At 43.6% G+C, this 19,203-nt stretch overlaps 3 protein-coding genes across 3 annotated transcripts; 1 reads left to right on the top strand and 2 right to left on the bottom strand.

The window, feature by feature from the left end:
- The first annotated feature begins 2,274 nt into the window (after positions 1–2,274).
- On the top strand, positions 2,275–9,040 carry LOC104433587. Its single transcript, XM_010046387.3, has 9 exons — positions 2,275–2,483; positions 5,108–5,188; positions 5,276–5,767; positions 6,071–6,206; positions 6,411–6,573; positions 6,936–7,064; positions 7,386–7,580; positions 8,138–8,260; positions 8,371–9,040. Exons 1-9 carry the CDS (start codon positions 2,291–2,293, stop codon positions 8,488–8,490), a joined length of 1,632 nt encoding a protein of 543 aa, XP_010044689.2. The 5' UTR covers positions 2,275–2,290; the 3' UTR covers positions 8,491–9,040.
- A 673-nt stretch (positions 9,041–9,713) lies between these two features.
- LOC104433590 (exocyst complex component EXO84A) lies at positions 9,714–13,924 on the bottom strand. Its single transcript, XM_010046389.3, has 7 exons — positions 13,678–13,924; positions 13,391–13,488; positions 11,963–13,016; positions 11,133–11,648; positions 10,260–10,448; positions 10,044–10,180; positions 9,714–9,885 (listed from the first exon to the last, which is right to left on the bottom strand). The coding sequence occupies exons 1-7, from the start codon at positions 13,834–13,836 to the stop codon at positions 9,723–9,725; spliced, it is 2,316 nt and encodes a 771-aa protein (XP_010044691.1). The 5' UTR covers positions 13,837–13,924; the 3' UTR covers positions 9,714–9,722.
- A 1,102-nt stretch (positions 13,925–15,026) lies between these two features.
- LOC104433589 (glycerol-3-phosphate acyltransferase RAM2) lies at positions 15,027–17,048 on the bottom strand. The gene is made up of 2 exons (XM_010046388.3): positions 16,437–17,048; positions 15,027–16,134 (listed from the first exon to the last, which is right to left on the bottom strand). The coding sequence occupies exons 1-2, from the start codon at positions 17,046–17,048 to the stop codon at positions 15,235–15,237; spliced, it is 1,512 nt and encodes a 503-aa protein (XP_010044690.1). The 3' UTR covers positions 15,027–15,234.
- Positions 17,049–19,203: the final 2,155 nt, after the last annotated feature.

Raw genomic sequence — 19,203 nt, 5'->3', positions numbered from 1 at the left:
CGTGTGCAATCACTTCTCGTTCACCATCTGCGAAGGACGACCAGCAATGGTAAGAGATTCGGTGCAAAAGCCTTCTTTTACCAGGCGAAATTGCCCGGAAATGGGTCCCCCAATTTTGAATTCACGTGCAACACATGGTAACATAGGAATTTGACCCGATGAAGCTAATTGAAAATTCTTTGCAACCCACTTCTATAAACCTTCGCCCTGAAATCTAAAAGCACGAAAGTAAGTGTAGATGCTCGCATTAAAGGCTTATTCTCGAGCAATTGGACGCTAAAAGAACGAGAATTTGGATGAAGAATTTGCATAATTTGCTCCCATCCTTTTTCACCGGCAAGAATAAACTCTTTCGTGATATGGTTTGGACGGTGGAACCCTTTGGATTTTACTCGTGTTTCGGCTCGGTCTCGTGATTCTTTCTCTTGCCAAACTCGTGGACCTCAATGCACCAAAACGGAGCTCTTATGGTGGCGTCGCGTTTAAGCATTAGTTTACTTAATGCCAAAGGGTCGTGCCTCGGAGGGAGACGGCCGGTAGTTGGAGCCTCGGTTTTCAAACGGTCCAATGAGCCACCACGTGTACGCTCGAAAAAAGTGAATCATAAGAGTACTAAAAATGCCATATTCGATGACAAAATTACCATTAAGCTTATTCGTCGTGTACTCAATATTCCAATGCAACGACCTTGACATTGTCTTATTAAGTTAAATGAATTTGCATTAGCTATTCCTTTGTGTTCATGCCTTGAGGGGATCTAGCGATAACTCACCACCATAGCGTCCATCCAACGCTCGATGGAACAAAAGACAATACCTAAAAGATCCAAAACTGACCAGCGATGGAGGATCTTCGCCGGTCTTCAATTTCTTTTTTCATTTGTATTGTTTATTTGATCATTTTTCAACCTTCAAATTTGTAGGTCACATAAGTCAAATTGACTAATCGCATATAGGTTTGGTTGACCTCATTGTAACTGACTAAAGTTCACATCCCCACTCCATCCCCTCTCGCTCGCTACGATCTCTAAATTATTCTCTTAAGTGTTTGGTGACTTCCTTTGGATATGATAAATTTAAATAAAATATTAGAAAATAAATCCGGAACATAGTTGGTTAAATTTGGACCGAATAAAAATTTCAAAAAGTAACGGTAATTTTTTCTAAAACGTGATATGAACCCACAATTGCTGACACTCTTGTAGATGTGGATAACGGTCTCCAAGTTCCAACCGAGGAAGAAAGCGAGGGGAAAAAGAATGAGTTGTTGAGAACGAGGATGGAGTGCGGAAGGTGGCCAATTACATTAGGTTGAAATTTCCTTTTCGCTAATAAAACTCGAGAAAAAAGAAAAAAATGGAATTTTAAAAACTCCTGAATTTTATTTTCACTCGAGAATATTTATGATGATTAGCGTGAACTGTGCTGACCAAATCCCATGTTGCCTAGTGGGCTTTGTCATGATCAAGAGACAGGGCGTCCTTTTTCTTTTCAATTACATGCCCTGTCATAGGCTATCATCAATTTATTAACCTACTCCTTATAGAACTAGGAATCATATTTTCTTACTCCTTATATAACTAGAAAACAGATTTTCTTACTCCTTAAGCAATTGCTTATTTCCTTTCCCCCCCCTAAATCATACCTTAATTTGCCGGGTTGGATATGAACAAACACGTGGCCAGAAAATGTTGAAGGATTTTTCAAGAAAAGGAAAATTCCGAAGCGTAACCCCGCCAAGCAATTTTCGTTACTTCCAACTTTAACCTTCGTTTACAACCTCATCCCGCACGTCCGCGGACTTTTCTTTTTTCTTTCTTTTTTTTTTAGGGGGGGATCATATGCGCGTCGACAATTCATCGAATCGGATCGCAGGCGGGCCAGCACGCGGCGGGGCTAATCGCGGGCCGCCACGTGTGGGAGCGACGGTGAGCCGCGGCCACGGTTAGGCAACTGCCGCGAGAGTGCGCCAGTCGCTTTCGTCAGAACATTGACTTTCCGGCTTGGCGTCCGCGTTCCTCCCTCCGCCCCTCCGGAATAAACTCCTCCCACCATCCAACGGGAGTTCAGGTTTCCTAACACAACTCAACAACAACAACAACAACACCAACACCAACACCAACGCTCTCTCTCTCTCTCTCTATAGAAAATATCATTCGCGAGCAGCTGCTCTTCCGACCATTCCTTTTCTCTCTCTAGAGCTCAATGGCGATCGCACAGAGGTGATCGCGCAGAGAGAGAGAGAGAGAGAGAGAGGGAAGGAGGAGGGGGAGGGGGAGAGGGGGACCGACATGGGAGCGTGCGTGTCGACGCCGCAGGAGTGCGTGGGGGGGCGATTGCGGTCGTCGAGGAGGAAGGCGGCCCACGGGAGGAAGGGGAAGGTCAAGCGGCGAGTCGCGTCCCGCTTGTCCGACGGATCGCTCGACAGGATCGATCGGTCCAGGCCTCGCGATCGCTCGTTCAACAATCAACCCAGCGTCCAAGGTATATACTCTACCGTCCTCCCCGTTTCTCTTTCGTTTTTCGGAGCGTTCTTGAGTCTCGGTGCGAGTTCGATCGGGGCCGTGCGAGCTTTTCAGAGTTCGGCATTGCTCCGAGGGAATCTGGATTGCCGCGATCGGCTCTCCGCTTTTGTGCCGGATTCCGTTTGTTTCGGTCGGCTTGTTGGAGTGGGAGTGATTTTGGTTCGGGTCTGTGGTCTCGATTAGAGGGGAGAGGTCTGGATTGATCGAGCTCTGTTTGTGGAACTGCTAGGACGCGGTCGATGTCTTGCCGTGGATTGTGTATGCGGTGGTGAAGGGTGAGCGAGTGGCCTTGGGGAGTTGCGATTCGGGCAGTGGGCACCGGTTAGTGCGTTATTGGCTCCTATCATCGCGAGTGAAATCTATTTGCTTGGAGAAGGTAGCCCGTGTAGGAATGTCGACAGTGATTCGATGGTTTTTATTTTCCCGACTAGATCCGCATGCAAGTCTAGTAATCAATCGTTGATTAGCTATCAGATTAATTTGTTCAAGCACGAGTGGATTGTCCCTCGATTGTTGGGGCTTTTAAGAATCGTCTTCTCATGTATGATAGAAAACTGGTGAGGACTTCTGGGCAATTGGACATTGTGTTTTATGGAAAAAGAAAATGGATTTATGAGCTAAGTAGGTAGCAGAGGACATCGAGCCATGGATTAATTGATTCTAGAAAATTATTTTCCCCAAATGGTGTAAAATTGGACCTGGATTTTCTTAAGAGAATATCAGTGAGCGACCGGTAGAATCTTTACTTGCTAATGAATGAATGAAAAGGATCATAAAAAAATTGGTTTTGAAGTCTCTGCCTGTGACGGTTAGCTGAGAACTGATCAGTTCAATCATCTTCTGCAAATTTTTGTCTATTGAATTTGAATGATTTGAGCTCTCTGTGAAAACTGCCTGGCGAGTCTTCTATTTTGCCTGAACTTGGACTTGCTATTGTTTGTTGTAATGCCACAAACAGCGCATTAGCTTCTGATTTCTTGAAAGAGCTTGCTATTATGGAAGTAATGTCTAGAGTGGATTCTCTAAAACTTGAAATGTTTTAGTGTCATCCATTACACTCTTGCTATTGTTGGCATAATAATTAAGTACAACTACTGGCTCATAACTCGGAAGTGTTTTGCCGATTTTTGGTTGTTATAAGCGTAACCTTAAATTAATAAATGGTCATGGCGAATACACAGCATTGGGTGTTAACTGGTATGAATTAGTTGTTTTCCACTCAGAAGGAAAGACATGGCTAGCGGCGGAAGTCTCAGTCTAAAACTAAATTGTAATTCATATTTTGTATGCCAAGTGGGATGTGAGTTCCGACCAAAAGAAAGTGGGATGTCAAAGGGGACAGATACTAAGGAATGATTCTTGAATTCCCCTGTGCGAGATCTTAGAGATGGGGAACAAGAGCAAATACAGATGATGTTCCCATCAATCCTTTGGGTTGCTCTATTTAGGTCTATGTTGAAAACTGGAATTAGCAGAACTTGCTGGCTATTATGCATATCCCAATCTACTTATATAAACAAGGTGGGAATGGAGGTGGGTCCAAAAATCATTATAAGGAGATTGAAAGTTCCATGGATCTGCAGCTAGATGAGTGTTTTTCTCCACGTTTACATTTCAACAGTACTTCGAATGTTGTGTTTTCTCTTGATTATCTCTGTCTTTTCCATCTCCACGCAATAACTCATTTTAGTTTTAATTTTCTAGCGAATCTGCAAATGCATCATCAATGATGCTGTTGAATATTATGTAGTCACTTTTGTTGTTCACTGTGTCTAAGCTATGTACAATAAAATTTGTCATGAAACAATGACATTGAAATTTCTTGCATTTTAAGGCTAAAGATGTTGAAAAAGGGAACAATTTAAAATGCTTTGGATTGACTTATTTCTCTTCAAGTCCTTTTTGTATGAAGCGAATATAACTTTCGTCAATGGTATTAAAGCACTTTTGGGAATTATTTCCCTTCAAGTTCCTTCCCTAAGAAGCAAATATCACTATCTTCCCTACTATTAAAGCACTCTGGGATTTATTTCCCTTTAAGTCCTTTTCTTATGAACTGAAAACAACTTTCTTCCCTAGTATCAAAACTTTTCTCGAAGGACCATTATTGGGTCATCTAATCTACTTTCCAAACGTCAAACCTGCCATAATTAATTAAGTACTCTCATACATTGGAATTTTGTCATGATTGTGATGAAGCAGTCTTATGTGACTAAGTTATAGTTTGAGGATTTTCTTTTCTTCATCTTCTTCTTTGTCTACATTGTCATTCTTCTACGCTGGGGCACAAGGTGGACTGGAACTTTCTTCATGTTATTCCTTTGGAATTATTCGCTAATATTTTTAGTGGTCCCTTATCTCATGTCTTGCCATGTTTCATAATAACATTCTCTGCTCTTTGATTGCATGTCTAGTATTTGTATGCTGGTTTGATTTCACCGCCTTTGTTTGGGGAATGCAATTTCCGTCCTAGACTTAAGGATTCATTTGTTATTTTTTCCCTCCTTTTTTGGGCTTTGGATTTGATTATTCCTGGGTCTTCTCCTTTATATCATTATCATGTTACCTGTATGGTATCTGCAGGAAGCACTGATGAAGCATGGTATGACTCACTGCCAATTTTTGAGTCAGACTGTGATGAAGACTACAAGAGTGTTGCAGATGGTATGATGCATGGACATGTTTTAGTTGTGCAACATTCAACATTGTTATTTCATCCAATGGCTGATGCTCTATCGTTGTGCTTTGCAGATGTACTGTCTCTAAGTGGCTTTGAAGGAGTATCTAGACAAAGCACTGCATCACTAAGGGATCCCATGCACGGAGAAAGTAATACCAGCTTACAACATGTGTCTTCTCTAGATCATGTGCATAAACCAGGCGATATGTCAATTGGAAACTCGGCCCACAACTCTGTTAGCGAGGTTGCTAGGAACTCTATGCATCATGTCCTGAATTCGGATGACACTGATAGCCATCATAAACTGTGTGAACATCCAAGTGAAGCTAAGAAACCTGTTTTTCTCAATGATATCTCGACTGGGGATGAAAATTCTGGAAAGGAGGAAGGACTCCTGGATAACTGTGGGATTATACCCAACAATTGTCTTCCTTGTCTAGCTTCAACCGTCCCATCTGTTGAAAAGAGAAGATCACTAAGCTCCAGTCCACCAAGCGCAAGAAAAAAATCTGCTTCTAAACTTTCCTTCAAATGGAAGGATGCACATAGTAATGGCACTCTTTGTGAGTACAGATACCTTGCTCTTCTTTTGACATAGCAAAAAATAAGCAAGTGTTCTGAGAAGTATCTTTAGCGTCTTTATGGAAATTATTCCCATTTGAAGTTTCCTGCTTTTCAGATATAATTTAATAAAAAAATCTACTTCAACTGCAATTTCCTATTGGTCCATATAATGAGTATGGGTTTTGCTTGTCTCTTTTGGCACTGATTATTTTCACCGAATGTGGTTATTGTAATCTCTGGTATTACATAAGTTAGGAAAAATTAAATTATTCGACTTATAACAATTTCTCTTTTGTTTTCAGTTTCATCAAAGACGCTTCTTCAGAGGCCCTTAGCAGGTTCCCAGGTCCCATTTTGCCCAATTGATAAGAAAATGTTTGATAGTTGGTCACATATAGAGCCAAGTTCCTTTAAAGTTCGAGGAGAGAATTATTTAAGGTAAGAGTTAGAAGTGGAAGATATTAGATACCATCATCCTGAGGACACTTCTGTTAATTATTTTATGCCATACTATTCATAGTGCAGCAACCTGTCGAGCAATCATCATGTTGAGGCAAATGCAGTTATTGCTGAAGAAATTTTGTAGATCAATGGTTGATCTTGGTTATTTAACTGTATCTATATTGATGACCTGTGTGGCAGGGACAAGAAGAAAGATTTTGCTTCAAATCATGCTGCCTATTATCCATTTGGGGTTGATGTATTCTTAACTCAACGCAAAATAGATCATATAGCTCAATGTGTAGAACTTCCTGCTACCAGCTCTTTTGGGAAACTCCCACCCATCCTTGTTGTTAACGTTCAGGTATCCTTACATTTTCCTTGGGACTGCTCTCACTCCCGCTACTTTTTCCCTATACCCCCTTGATTACCTCTACCCTTCATATGCATGTGGTTCACTCATATTGGCCCTTTTAGTGGTTAGATGAATGAGCTGTTAAAGCTTTAGAAAACACTTCGTAGCACGGCCATCTTCACCAATCGAACTAATTGCTCTAAGAAAATCTATCTTGGGTTCTGCATTCATAAGATTGCCAGGTCTTTTGTTTGCAAGAACTAATGGAGCCTTTTGAGCACATATTTGCATTGTTATCCTGCAGTAATAGCATAGCCATCTCTTTCTTGTCAAAGAATTAACGGAGCTTTTTGCCCCCCTCCCTCAAACAGATACCCTTATACCCAGCCACAATTTTTCAGAGTGAAACTGACGGGGAAGGAATGAGTTTTGTGTTATACTTTAAGCTTTCGGATAGCTATGCAAAGGAGCTTCCACCACATTTTCAAGAAGGTATTAAGGTAAGACACATGCCTGCTCTTTGTTCTCTGTAGGTCTTGCTGATATAATCTGTTTCTAACTATTATTTCCTCTGAAGTGTGGCTCAGGCATTTATTCCAGTGATAAATGCAAAGAAAATATTTTTTTTTCTACCTAGTATCGAGTACCTTAGGTAGAACAAAATTCATAGCATAATTAGAGGTATATTAACCTGAAAGTCTTTTAGTGCATTATAGACATTTATTCTAAATTCAAGTTCAGATAAAATCATCCAGATGCTTCAATTGACTTTCGATTTTAACCATTTTCTTTTTGTCTTGTCTCCATTTTCCTCATAGTAGAAGTTAGTAGATGATGAGGTCGAAAAGGTCAGAAGTTTTCCTGTGGATACTTTCGTCTCTTTCCGAGAAAGAATAAAGATATTGGGCCGTGTTGCAAATGTGGAAGATCTGCACCTGAGTGCAGCTGAGAGGAAGCTTATGCAGGCGTACAATGAAAAACCAGTTCTTTCACGCCCACAGCATGCGTTTTACCATGTAAGTCCTTTCGCAGCAAGCTATGCTGATTCTGATATTTAGATGGAACTGTTGGTATATTTCTTCATACACCCTTGTCTGATTGATGGATAGCAACTTTCCTAAAGTTTTATGTCTGTTCCCCTTAGTTATATCCTCTCTTAGGTCAGAGCATAGGTCAAGGTTAGATAGCACTATTAAGCGTCACAGATAACACCATGTATTTAAGGCAGTCAAGGTTATCTGAACTTTATATTGGTATACGTGTATCTTCTTATTAGTTGCAGTTTTCTTTCTTCCTCTTTCCTCTTAATGAAGTGCATACTTTGGAAGACTCAAACTACCCATCTTCTTTTTGACATGCTTGGTTTCTCTGTGCCGTGTCAACGCTACTTTTCATCTTGCTGTCTTTCTTGAAAGATTGCTCTTAGGAATTAAGCCAGAGAGTTCCACGCGTATGCAACCTCATGGCAAGCTCTCTACAGCGACTCTAGTGTCCCCGTTTCTACAGAAATGAGATGTCTCATGTTTCCTATTGGGATGCTTTCTTATGTTGCCTGCAAAACGAAATTGTACAGGGAGAAAATTACTTGGAGATGGATCTGGATATGCATAGGTTCAGTTATATCTCTAGGAAAGGTTTTGAAGCATTCCTAGACAGATTAAAGCTCTGCATCTTGGATGTCGGCCTCACAATTCAGGCAAGTCCATTTCTCTGCAGTAAATTCGCTACGGTGTTCTTCCTTCATAATATGCATTCCATTTCTTTCTGGGTTCCTGAAAATCCGTTGGTTGTGTTTTCCTGAAACAGGGGAACAAGGCCGAAGAGTTGCCAGAGCAGGTCTTATGCTGTGTCAGACTAAACGGAATTGACTACAAGAACAAGAATTATCAACAACTGGGGTTAAGTCAAATTCAAGATCCCCTTTAACCTATAAATTGATTCATATGTCGCGAGTGTCCCAGCAGTCCTGTCACTCAGCATAGGTTTCCAACTAATAAAAATAGCTGATTTTCTCGAGTAGCCTGTTTGCTGTTTGTGAATCTTCTCCCCCACTGCCGAGTCCCAAGTGAGGTGCTTGCGTCGTGTTCACATCTACACCATGGTCCGAGTTGAGAAATTTCGAGTTCACATACGCTACTTCAGAACCTCCGGGCCATTGTAACGGATTGGCTTTCCGGTACATGGGTAGAATGAAGGTATAAGGTCCGGCAATACTTCCTCAATCATCAGGAACTCATAACGAGGATTTCTCTCGCCCACATGTTAGCTAGTACTTGCTTAAAAGCTAAGGTCATGTGGTCGTGGCGCAAGAACCGACGACTAAGGGGGACAGATTTTTACCATCCAAACGCTGGTGACCTTTTTCATCGCTTTTTTCTTTGCACTGCGAACGTAACCTGAGAGAACATAAGAAAAAAAGCCAACCGATTGAGGTCATAGGACATCAATGATACACAATCTTCCCCATTGTCTTGATGTACATATTTATTTATTTATTTATTTCATTCCTCTCTCCAACTTCTAGTGCACTCTAATATAGTTTCCAGATCGACCACCATTTTACGAGCAGCAAATTCGCGAAAACGTGCCGGGGCCGCAAATGTCAAAGCTGGGAGACGCGTCACCGTCTTAGTAGGCGAGGCCTTCTACATTTATTATACTCTCTTTTTCCCCTCGTCTCGTCCCAATTGTTCGGCTCCTTCCTCGGCTTTATCTACGAAACAATACCGCTCTGTACATTCTTCACTACTTCCTAAGCTGGATCTTATTTGTTCGATTCAGTAGTCTCGAAGAAACTTTACGAAATGAACAGACATGGAATATAAAAAGAAAATTCACGATGATAGGGGAACACGATGAAATAGCCAAAAGATCCAAAATGCTGATGAGGCCATGTCATTGCTAATGCTCAAAACTTCTGGCTTTGATCTTCTTCGTTTCTTCTCCGCACCTCGGTCTCCACTTCAAACTTGAGAGTTACCACCCTACGAGGAACAAATTCGATATTGTTAGCGATCTCTCTCTCTCTCTCTCTCTCTCTCGGAACACGCGTGTCCGCTCCTTGCATGAGACTCTGATATGTAATGGGTGATCAAGGCCACTTAATTAGTTAGACGACCCAAAACGAGAAAGTGCAATACCTTGATAGATTGCAGAAGCTAGTTACTTCCATGAGATACGATCGACGAAATTGATTTCGCTGACACAGAGGCGCTGGGGCTAGTGACGTCTTGATCCACATTCGCGAAATTCGCTTTGCCAGTCAGCATCTTTATTGCTATCTGAGCGACGTCAGCAAACCACTCATCCTCCGGCAGCACACTGAAAGTCATCACAGTAACAATGGGATAGTGATCAAGAGCATAATTCATTAAGAAGTTCAGAGAAAATGTCGGGAAACCATTCCCATGATCCGGAATAGATTGCGAAGATGCTCTGATTGTCAGATAGTCTTCGCTAATTGCAGTCAAGAGCGTTACCTATACGGATCTAATCCAGTAGAAGCCACTATGTCAATAGCTCTCTCAATTATGTTTTTGATAACTTGATGCAGATTCCGAGATAAATAACGGCCTTGTGATGAAAACAGAATCACGAACTCCATATCCAAATAAAGCTGCATGACTGGAGCATGGTTACTTTTGACTATCTGGACAAGTTGTTAAGGCGCAAGAAACCATAGTTCCTATACAAACCTGTCGAAGGCCATAAGGACCCAATGTCTTGGGACCCTCTTCTATCTCTTCCCAAAAGCTCTGATCATCAGAGAGCCACAAAATGACCGTCTCCGTGAGTCTCATCAACAATATAGTAGCAAATCTTTCTCGACCCACAAACATGTCGGTTGCAAAGCTAGCCACTCGAGTCAGTTTTGCAAAAAGCTCCTGAACACGTTAAAAAAAACCAAAAGACAGACGTCAACATGGCAAACGAAACTTTTGATCAAAATCAAATATGGGCCTCTCATACATCAATTACAGATGGACTACACTACGAATCAAATGGTCTTGATGATTAGATACCATTATGAGAACTATAGCAATGAGGAAGTTGGTAATGATATCCATGTATGCAGGATGAGAACTCAAATATAATGATCTTCCTTGGTAAAGTTGTTTCTGCTTTAAGGCTTCGATGCAAACATGACCTTAAAATATAAACAAAAGCAGAAGACAATTGTTTCATGAAGCAGATTTCAATAGTCGCATGGTGCCATCAAATAGCAAAATCAGAACCAAACGGGTGGCATAAATTTATTAGGTTTTCTGGGTAGCAGAGCCTCAGTTTCTGATATACAAATCTAGTTCACTATATTTCAGTGTCAAAGAAATATTGATGGTCTGGCGTGGAGTAATGTTCCTTGAATAAAATCAACCACTGCAAATCATGTCCAAGTGGATATCATTAGACAATAAACAAGATATGTCTGTTATTTTCTTATTATATTTGGTGCAAACTCATCCTGGGGCATCAAACCTCAGTTTCACAATATTGATAAGAAACAAACTGTACTGCATTGCCGCTTCAGTTACACGACTATCTGAAGGACACAGATTGCACTGCTTTACCTGATATATTGGAGAAGGAAACCATTCAGGTTCTTCCATAAGGTCATCCATCATGATGTACACATGTGCATTGAGACGGATGTCGCCCTCTTCTGAAAAAATTAAATCAAGGGCATGTTGGCGGCAGAAGCTATCGCGCAATCTATCAACTGAACGTTGCAAACGCCTCTTCCAATCTCTTTGTTCTGGATAACGATTTTGCTTGTCTGGAGCTCTTCTTGGATGGTCCTCAAGTTTGCTGGTACTGTGAGAGGACAATAGCTTCATGGCAGCACGTGGGAGCAACTCATCTGCCAATAATGATGCATTGGCCAACAAAGCTGTCTGTTGGCTTTCATTCTCTGCCATTTTCACAATTCTACTGGCAGAATATTCGAGGTTTTCTTCATGTTCTGCTGACCCTGGCAATGCATTTATCAACAAATTGACGTACGAGTTGAATACTTGTAGCAGACCTTCCAACGTGGGGCCTTCTAACTGTAAGCTTTCAAGTGGACTGACATCCTCAAGAAATTCCTGTACGGTAGAGGCAAGACCATCGGGCACATTTTTAATAAGTAATCGAGATGGAAATCATTACTTCAAAGATGATTTATGACGCATTGAGTTGATTCATCACTTTGTAATTGAAGTGGGACTCCTGAGGGATGCTACAAGGAGAGGCCATAATAAAAATCTACTGCTGAAGAAAAGGATAGCACAAGATCCCTTAACTTTTCAAACAAAACTAGAAATGTGTAGCAAGGTGAGATGACAAGATGAGATAAACCTATCTGGAATTTGCCTTCAAAGAAAGCAGCCTCTAGACTTGAATGAGAATAGAAGTTTACCTGAACCATTGTATTAAATTTATTTGCACTGCTTGAGAGCTTGGGATGCACTGCGGCTGCACTACCGAGGAACGTGGAGGAAGAAACGCGCATTGGCCTTCCGCCAAGTGGAGAATAAGCAAGTGACCAATCATCTGCAGCAGCTAACGCAGCACTGCTCTGCTCTATTCTTCTCAAGTTGGCATTCAAAGCTTGTTCGACACAAGGCTTAAAGAGTCTGAGTAAAACAGGAGAAAGGGCCAGCCCACGAGCCTCTAAAACAGAACAATGACCCAGGCATATCTTAACACACTCAGCAGCAGCTCTTAAACCACCTGCGGCTGCCGATGAGGCAAGAACATGCCTTTTTAGGAGAAGAGCCAAGGCTTCAGTTTCCTTGACAGCCCAAGTCACAAGCTCAGATGTCAATGCAGGTTCCTCACCAAAAACAACCAAGGCGTCGCTAGCTGCTTGCGCAATTGTTGAAAAGACAAGCTGAGAAAGGGCAGCAGTGTAAGCTCCTCCATATGGAGCATTAGATGAGCGAAGACTTTGCATTTTGCACTGCATTTTCTGTCGGTGAGAGTTCAATAGCAATGTATGGGCACGAGGACCATCCCCAAGTTTTTTGACAGCCAGAATTGTTGAACGAAGTTCAGCTCCTTGTGTTGAAGGCTGGCAAGTCGTTTCTGCTAGTTGATCAGCTAGATTTTGTCTCTGTTCTGTTATGGTAGTCTCCAGTAACAATAGCGCTGTGGGACTTAATGTCCTCCTACTAATAGCTTCTTCTTTGATTCTTTCTCCTTCATTCACAGCAGCCAACGATTCCTCCACCCTCCTCTCAGCTAATAGAATTTCGAGGGTATCCACAAAATCTATCAACCAGTTCTCCATGTTGGAAGGCCGCGTGTCTTCCAAATTTTGCATATCCTCTGCAGTCGAATCTTCAGAACCAGTGTCTAAAGAATCAACACGGACACCCTCGACCAATTCCTGGACTAGAGCTGCTTGAGAGGATAGCAGATTCCTCATGGACAGGAGCTGCCCCTCAAGGTCCGATATCTCCTGGGATGTGCTGCATATGGAAAATCAAACAAGCAAATGAAATGTTGAATGTCTTACTCCGGTACATGTCATGCCGAATCCATATATCTTTTCCACTCATTTATAACACCATATTCCAATTTTTGATGCATGGATTGTCTATTCAGCAGTGAAGAAAGTATGGCAATAATGCATTCCGGATGACTGAGGAAACCTAGTATTTCGGTTGCAATTAGTGTACAGGATATCAGAGGAAAGCTCAATACAATAAGCAGGCGATCGGTGAAGCGAAAAGCGCAATGCATGATAGTCTCCAGAAAGCGAGAAAGCGACTCTCGGCATCTAAGTTATGGCGTTTTCCTTCGTGGAACTTAGAACATACGATTCAAACAGAAGTTCACTAACCGTATGAAATCTGCATAATTAGCATAAACACTCTTACGCATTTCCTCTGCCGACGCCTTCTTCAAATCCACCAGGTAAGCGCACAGATGCCTGATTTCCTACAAAAAAAAACAACAATGCACGGGGCGCTCAAAATTCACCGACCGACGAAAATCGCCGCCGCATCGATCTCCAGAAAGTTTCATCACCGATCAATCAATCCGCGCACGCCGAAAAGCGCGAGCGCGAACGGCGTGCGTTCGCGACGTTCCATGCACGGAGGAGGGAGGGGGAGCGAGCGCGGTTACCTTCTCGTTCATGGTCTGGCACTTGGAGGTGAAGTAGGCATGCGGATCGAAGCGCGAGGACTTGAAGGCCTTGAGCCTGTCGCTCAGGGTCAAGTCGGTGTCGAAATCCGCCGAGTCGCCCTTGCTCGACGAGAACGACGTCCCGGAGAGAGAGGACATGGTCGCTTCCCTGAGATCCTCCCTTGCAATGCTCGGCGGCGTCGATTCTCAGACGGCTCGGCGAGGGAGACGTGCTTTCCCGATCGCCATGGATGATCCTGGATTGAGCTCGAAACGCAGAGGCGAAGAATCGCGGGGAAGACGAGAGAGAGAGAGAGAGAGAGAGGTTAGGGGGAAAATATTTCAGGCACTTTTCATGCATTTTGATTAGATTTTTCCACGTGGCCGATCGCTTATAGCAGTACAGTTTCGTCAATTGACGATAGATGAACAAAATCATACGAAAAACAATAAGAAAAACACATTAACGAACCTTGATTTTTATCCAACGTGTAATGTGGCCCTTAAACTTTAACTTTGTTCAATGTGGTCCATGAGCTTTAATTAAATGTATAATATAATCCGTGAAATTTTAAACTGTTCAATGTGGTTCATCTAACTTTTTATATATATTAAGTTTAGTCACCGTACTATATGAAAACGTTAATGTTAACATTGATATTGAATTAATGGAATGGCTGCATTGAACATATTCATATAGTTTAAGCACTATATTGAACATGTATCAAAACTCTATGGACCATATTGAACAAATTAAAAATTTGTGGATCACATTGCACATTAAATCGAAGTTCAGGCTTTGACAAACAATGAGAAAATAACACAAAGGATCTTTGAATTTTGACTCATTGTGCAGTGTGGTGTTTAAACTTTTAATTTGTTCAACGCCATCTCTAAATTTTAGTCTAATGTGTAATCTAATTATGAACTTTTAAACTGTTCAATGTGATCAGTATACTTTTGATACATGTTCAATTTAGTCATTAGATAATATGAAAATGTTATATGTTATTCCTAGATTTGAATAAATAAAATGTTTGGGAGTTGCATTAAATAAATTAAAAATTTAAGGACCACATTACGCAACAGGGTAAAGTTGAGAAATCACAATGAAAAAATTAAAAGTTCAAAGATCACATTACATATTCGTGCAAAAGTTCAGGGAGTATTTGCATAATTATTCCAAAAACAATTGGAAGAGAAAGGTATAAAAAACTTAAAGGTCTTAATATATCTTATAAACTTATTATCCGGAACCAAGAATAAGCATCCCAACTTACATATTGAAAGCAAAATAATGATAAAGTAGCACTATCCGCAATCGCCCCAATTCTAAGAATGTCCGGGAGATTTCTCCCTATCATTTTTTCCAAGCTTTTCTAGGTAAAACATAAAACACTGCAATCGAACAGGAAAATAACGTTTCATGACCTGGCGCGCGCAACCTTAAGAGGCGTAAGGACTACGTAGTAAAGCTATAAGCCTAAAACATGCATCGGTTTCCTTTGCTTGCTCTTCCATATCCGAAATGAGATCTCTCATGGCGGGGAAAATAAGTCAGCACCCCATGACTTTGCTCGCCGGAAGCTTCGGCTTCTGGGCCACCGTCCCGTCATTGCCAGCGAGCGCGCGGTACTTGTCCTTCCGGGTGAAGCTGGTGCATTCGTACGAGAGCGTCCCGGCGATCATCCTCTGAATGTAATTGGCCACCTCGTGGCTGGTCTTCCCGGCCGTGCAGGTCAGCTCAATCGGCAGCTTGTTCAGGAATGTCACCTCATAGGCCGGGCTCGGGTTCATGAAGAAGTAGAACGGGTCCATCCCTTTCCATCCGCGAGCGGTCGTCCCGTGGAACATGCTCATCCGGTTCACCATCGCCACCGGCACCAGCTGGTCGGTCAGTTCAGCGAACAGAGCTGAGAACCTGAGAAGGAACGGCTCGCGGCAGGTGGTCCCCTCGGGGCATATTGCCAGGTCGCCTTCCTCCAGGAGCTTCTTGATCATGGCCGCGTCGGTGGCCCGGTCCCGGCTGAGCCTGACGGTCTTGATGGGCGAGATGACCTCGGAGAGCCTGGACACGGAGTAGGTGACCGCAGGGATTGGGCGGCCCAGCGCCGTGGAGAGGAAGATCGGGTCGAGAAGCGTCCTGTGGGAGCAGATGAAGAGCACGCCTGACTGGCCGATTGACTTCTTGGCCGGCGGTGGGGGCGTGCCCTTGACAGTGACGCGGACGCCGAGCGCCCAGAACACGTAGTAGACGAGGGGCATCGGGAGGAGTGCCCCAGCGGCAATCCTCAGGCAGGCGAGGGGGAAGCCGATGGGGATCCAGAGGATGGTCAGGAGGGCCACAAGAGGGGTTGGCTTCTGGACGAGCCGCCCATCATGGAATATGATTGGCTTCGGAAGCTTGTCGTTTGCCACGGCCCTCACCTCCGGCTTCGGTGGCACGATGAATCCTTCCTGCAATATTTTCGGTTCCATCAGAATTCGAGACTTGCCGCGTAAGGTATCTTCAATTAGGCTAATGAAGCAGCTGGCACTGATAATACATCGTGCCGATTCCGCCATCTAAACCTTTATTCTGATTTCTGTCTGATTGCAATTTTGCCTCTGAAATGATCTTGGGAAAAATCTTAGGAATGTGTATTACTACTCCTGGGGACTATGATATCATATATGGTTCAGGTAGGTGAAAATGATGATCACTGCTAAAGCATGTCTTGCCAAAAAACAACTGCTTTCCCTAACCGTATCATACTGACCTTGCACAAGGCCATGAAGGGGGCATCGGTTTGCCGATCGCCCAGGCCAATCTCCGGTTGATCTTCCTGGAACGCCTTGCGAAGCACGGCCGCCTTCTTGTCTCCCACGAGCACTCCTGGCTGGCTCACGAACCCAGTGGCCCTCCCCTTGTAGGTCCTAAGCTCGGTCCCCAAAACCATGTCGGCCCCCAAGAAGTCCTTGAGGAACGGCTCAACCATGATCCTCGGGTTCGCAGTCAGGACGCACCGCCTCCCGCAGGCGGAGAACACCCGCCACGACTCCGGGTGGAGGTCGCTGGTGTAGAACTTGGGCAGAACTGCACAGGCCACGGACTCGACGTCGGCCACCCGCATCCCGGCCAGCACCGCGAAGATGAGGACCTGGATCCCCGCGGACTCGGACACGAAATAGTAGAGGAGGGCTGCGAGCGGGGAGGCCAGGAGCAGGAGGAGGAGCCTCAGGGCCCCGCCAACCTCGAAGGCAACGAGGGCAAAGTAGGGGAAGGAGCTCCGGCCGCGGAGCAGGGTCCCATCCAGGTCGGCCACCACAGTGTGCTTCTCGCGCCCAATCGATGCACACTGGTCGACCGTCGGGAACGTGGGCACCGCCATGATTGATGATCGATCGGATTGCTGTCTCAAGGTTCTTTTGCTGATCTCCTGCCCGGGGCTCGGTTGAACGTGCGAATGCTGATGTATCTACATATATAATAAGGAGACAGGATCAAAGGAGGACAGTCAGGATGTTGAGACAAGAATGACATGCGGGGATTTCCAAAGGTCGAGGACAAAGCAAGATATAACCGAGGATGAAGAGAAGGGACAAGAGGGTGACGAGCCAATCTAGCGTCTTCGTGCGAATCGCCGGGAGGCTTGTCCTGTTTCGGGCGCTCTGCAATGTCTCTGATCTGCTCCTCTGTGCATGATTCACGTGAAAAGGGAATATTACGTTTTATGTTTGGGAGTGGCGTTATTGGTTTTAACTATTCTTTTTCTTTTTGTATAGTTTCTGTCGTGATCGGGAAAAAAAGAAAAAAGAGGAGAGCTTTTCATATCATTTTGTGTGCCTCTTGCCTAGAGACATGTCCCCCTTACTTTTCCTTTTCTTCGACTTCAGGGCTCCCATCATCGGTTGGTTGGTTTGAACTTTGAAGAGAATGTTTGTCCGACGTGCCAAATCGATTGCGATTTGAGGCAATTTTCTCATTTGATTTGAGGTCGGGCCATTTCGACCTTCGTGCCGAACCGGTGTCGGTTTTGAATATCTGACCTATTTCGATGGAGTAAGCGACACGTTGGGGATCAGACCCGGCTTCGACGACCTGCCAAGACTTTCAAAAGCATTTGCTCCACCGGAGCATCGGAACTTGGATCGACGCGAGGCCATTTTCAGAAAGAGCATGGATCCGGCATGTCTACTTTATGCGAGCACCAAGTTCATGTCGGTTCCAAATAGGAGCGGTCGAATTCGCGGGAGCCTCACGCAAATCTCATTGAATCTAATGACTCGTGCATTAGACTAACATGAACCGAGTGCCATGCAGTGACAATGAAATTGGTGATAGACTGTGTTCATGAACTGAGCGTCACTATACTGTATCTCCTATTGCCATTTGGGTGGCGATACCGGTAACTGTTTCATCTGGCAAAGAGCAATGAAAACTTTCCTTCCCCTCTCGCGTAGGGTCCGAGCATCGTCGCGACCATCGGCATCGTCCGTGATGTTGGGGTCCCAAGCGATTGGGGCCCTGCGATGATCCAATAGGCAGGTAGGGTACGACTAGAATGTCGACCGGGGGGACCGAGACCATCGAGCCGGTGCTATGTAGTTGCTGCACGGTTCTTGCGGGAGGCTCCCAGGCTTAAGTCCGGCTGATCACGCAACTGCCACATAATGCCTTGCGTCGGTTCGGACGTCTCTCCCCATAGTGGCCCTGCCCGTAAAATTGCCGCGCGAGTGCTTCCCTATCGAGCGACCGTAGTCGATCTTGTTCTGCCAAAAGCGGGGGCGAATGAAAACGGAGCGCGAGTTGATCGTCGGGTGTCCAACAATCGGTACATAACCGAGTTCACGGACCGCGGGCGCATGTGTTCAAACTACTGCTCTCCGGCGACCGCTTGAAATCGCCCGACTTGAGAGTGCAAACTATCCGAACCCTTTTGGCGTATGCAGTTTGGAGCGCAGTTTTTTCCAGAGAAAACGACTGATGTTTGCCCATCGGAAAGCTGTTTGGCGATCTGAACTCCTCGCTGTTGTTGCTGTTGGAGAAATTCCAATCAACATCAAGAAGAATCATGGAAACTTTGGGGCGTGATAACACTCTCTTTGAGAAATTATTTACTTCACAATGATGCTAATAGTTATTGGAAAAATCTTCTAAAATACGACAAAATCTCAATAAGAAAACAAGATAATTATTTTGCTATTTTTTAGGACCTTTCAAAAGAAAACAATTGAAAAAGATGGCCATACTGTTTTTAGAAAGAAAAATTGAAAAGTGAATAATAATTGAGATGTAAAACTATGGTATTTATACACACATATCAATCTTTTTAGAACCGAATGTAATCTTTTAGGAAAAATTATGTTTGGACAGATATCTCTTAGAAAACATATTTAAAAGACAATTTTATTTATTTATTCCGAATTTCATAATTTACGAATAGTTATAACCTTTCAAGGAGAAAATGTTATGAATAGACACAACTCTCAAAATGTTAAAAAGTTATATCAAAGCAAACATAACTTATCATTGGGCAATAATAA

The sequence above is a fragment of the Eucalyptus grandis genome, chromosome 2, assembly GCF_016545825.1.
Source record: "Eucalyptus grandis isolate ANBG69807.140 chromosome 2, ASM1654582v1, whole genome shotgun sequence".
Classification (NCBI taxonomy): domain Eukaryota; kingdom Viridiplantae; phylum Streptophyta; class Magnoliopsida; order Myrtales; family Myrtaceae; genus Eucalyptus; species Eucalyptus grandis.
The sequence above is the reverse complement of the archived record's forward strand: the minus strand, read 5'-3'. Positions and strand labels throughout refer to the sequence as shown.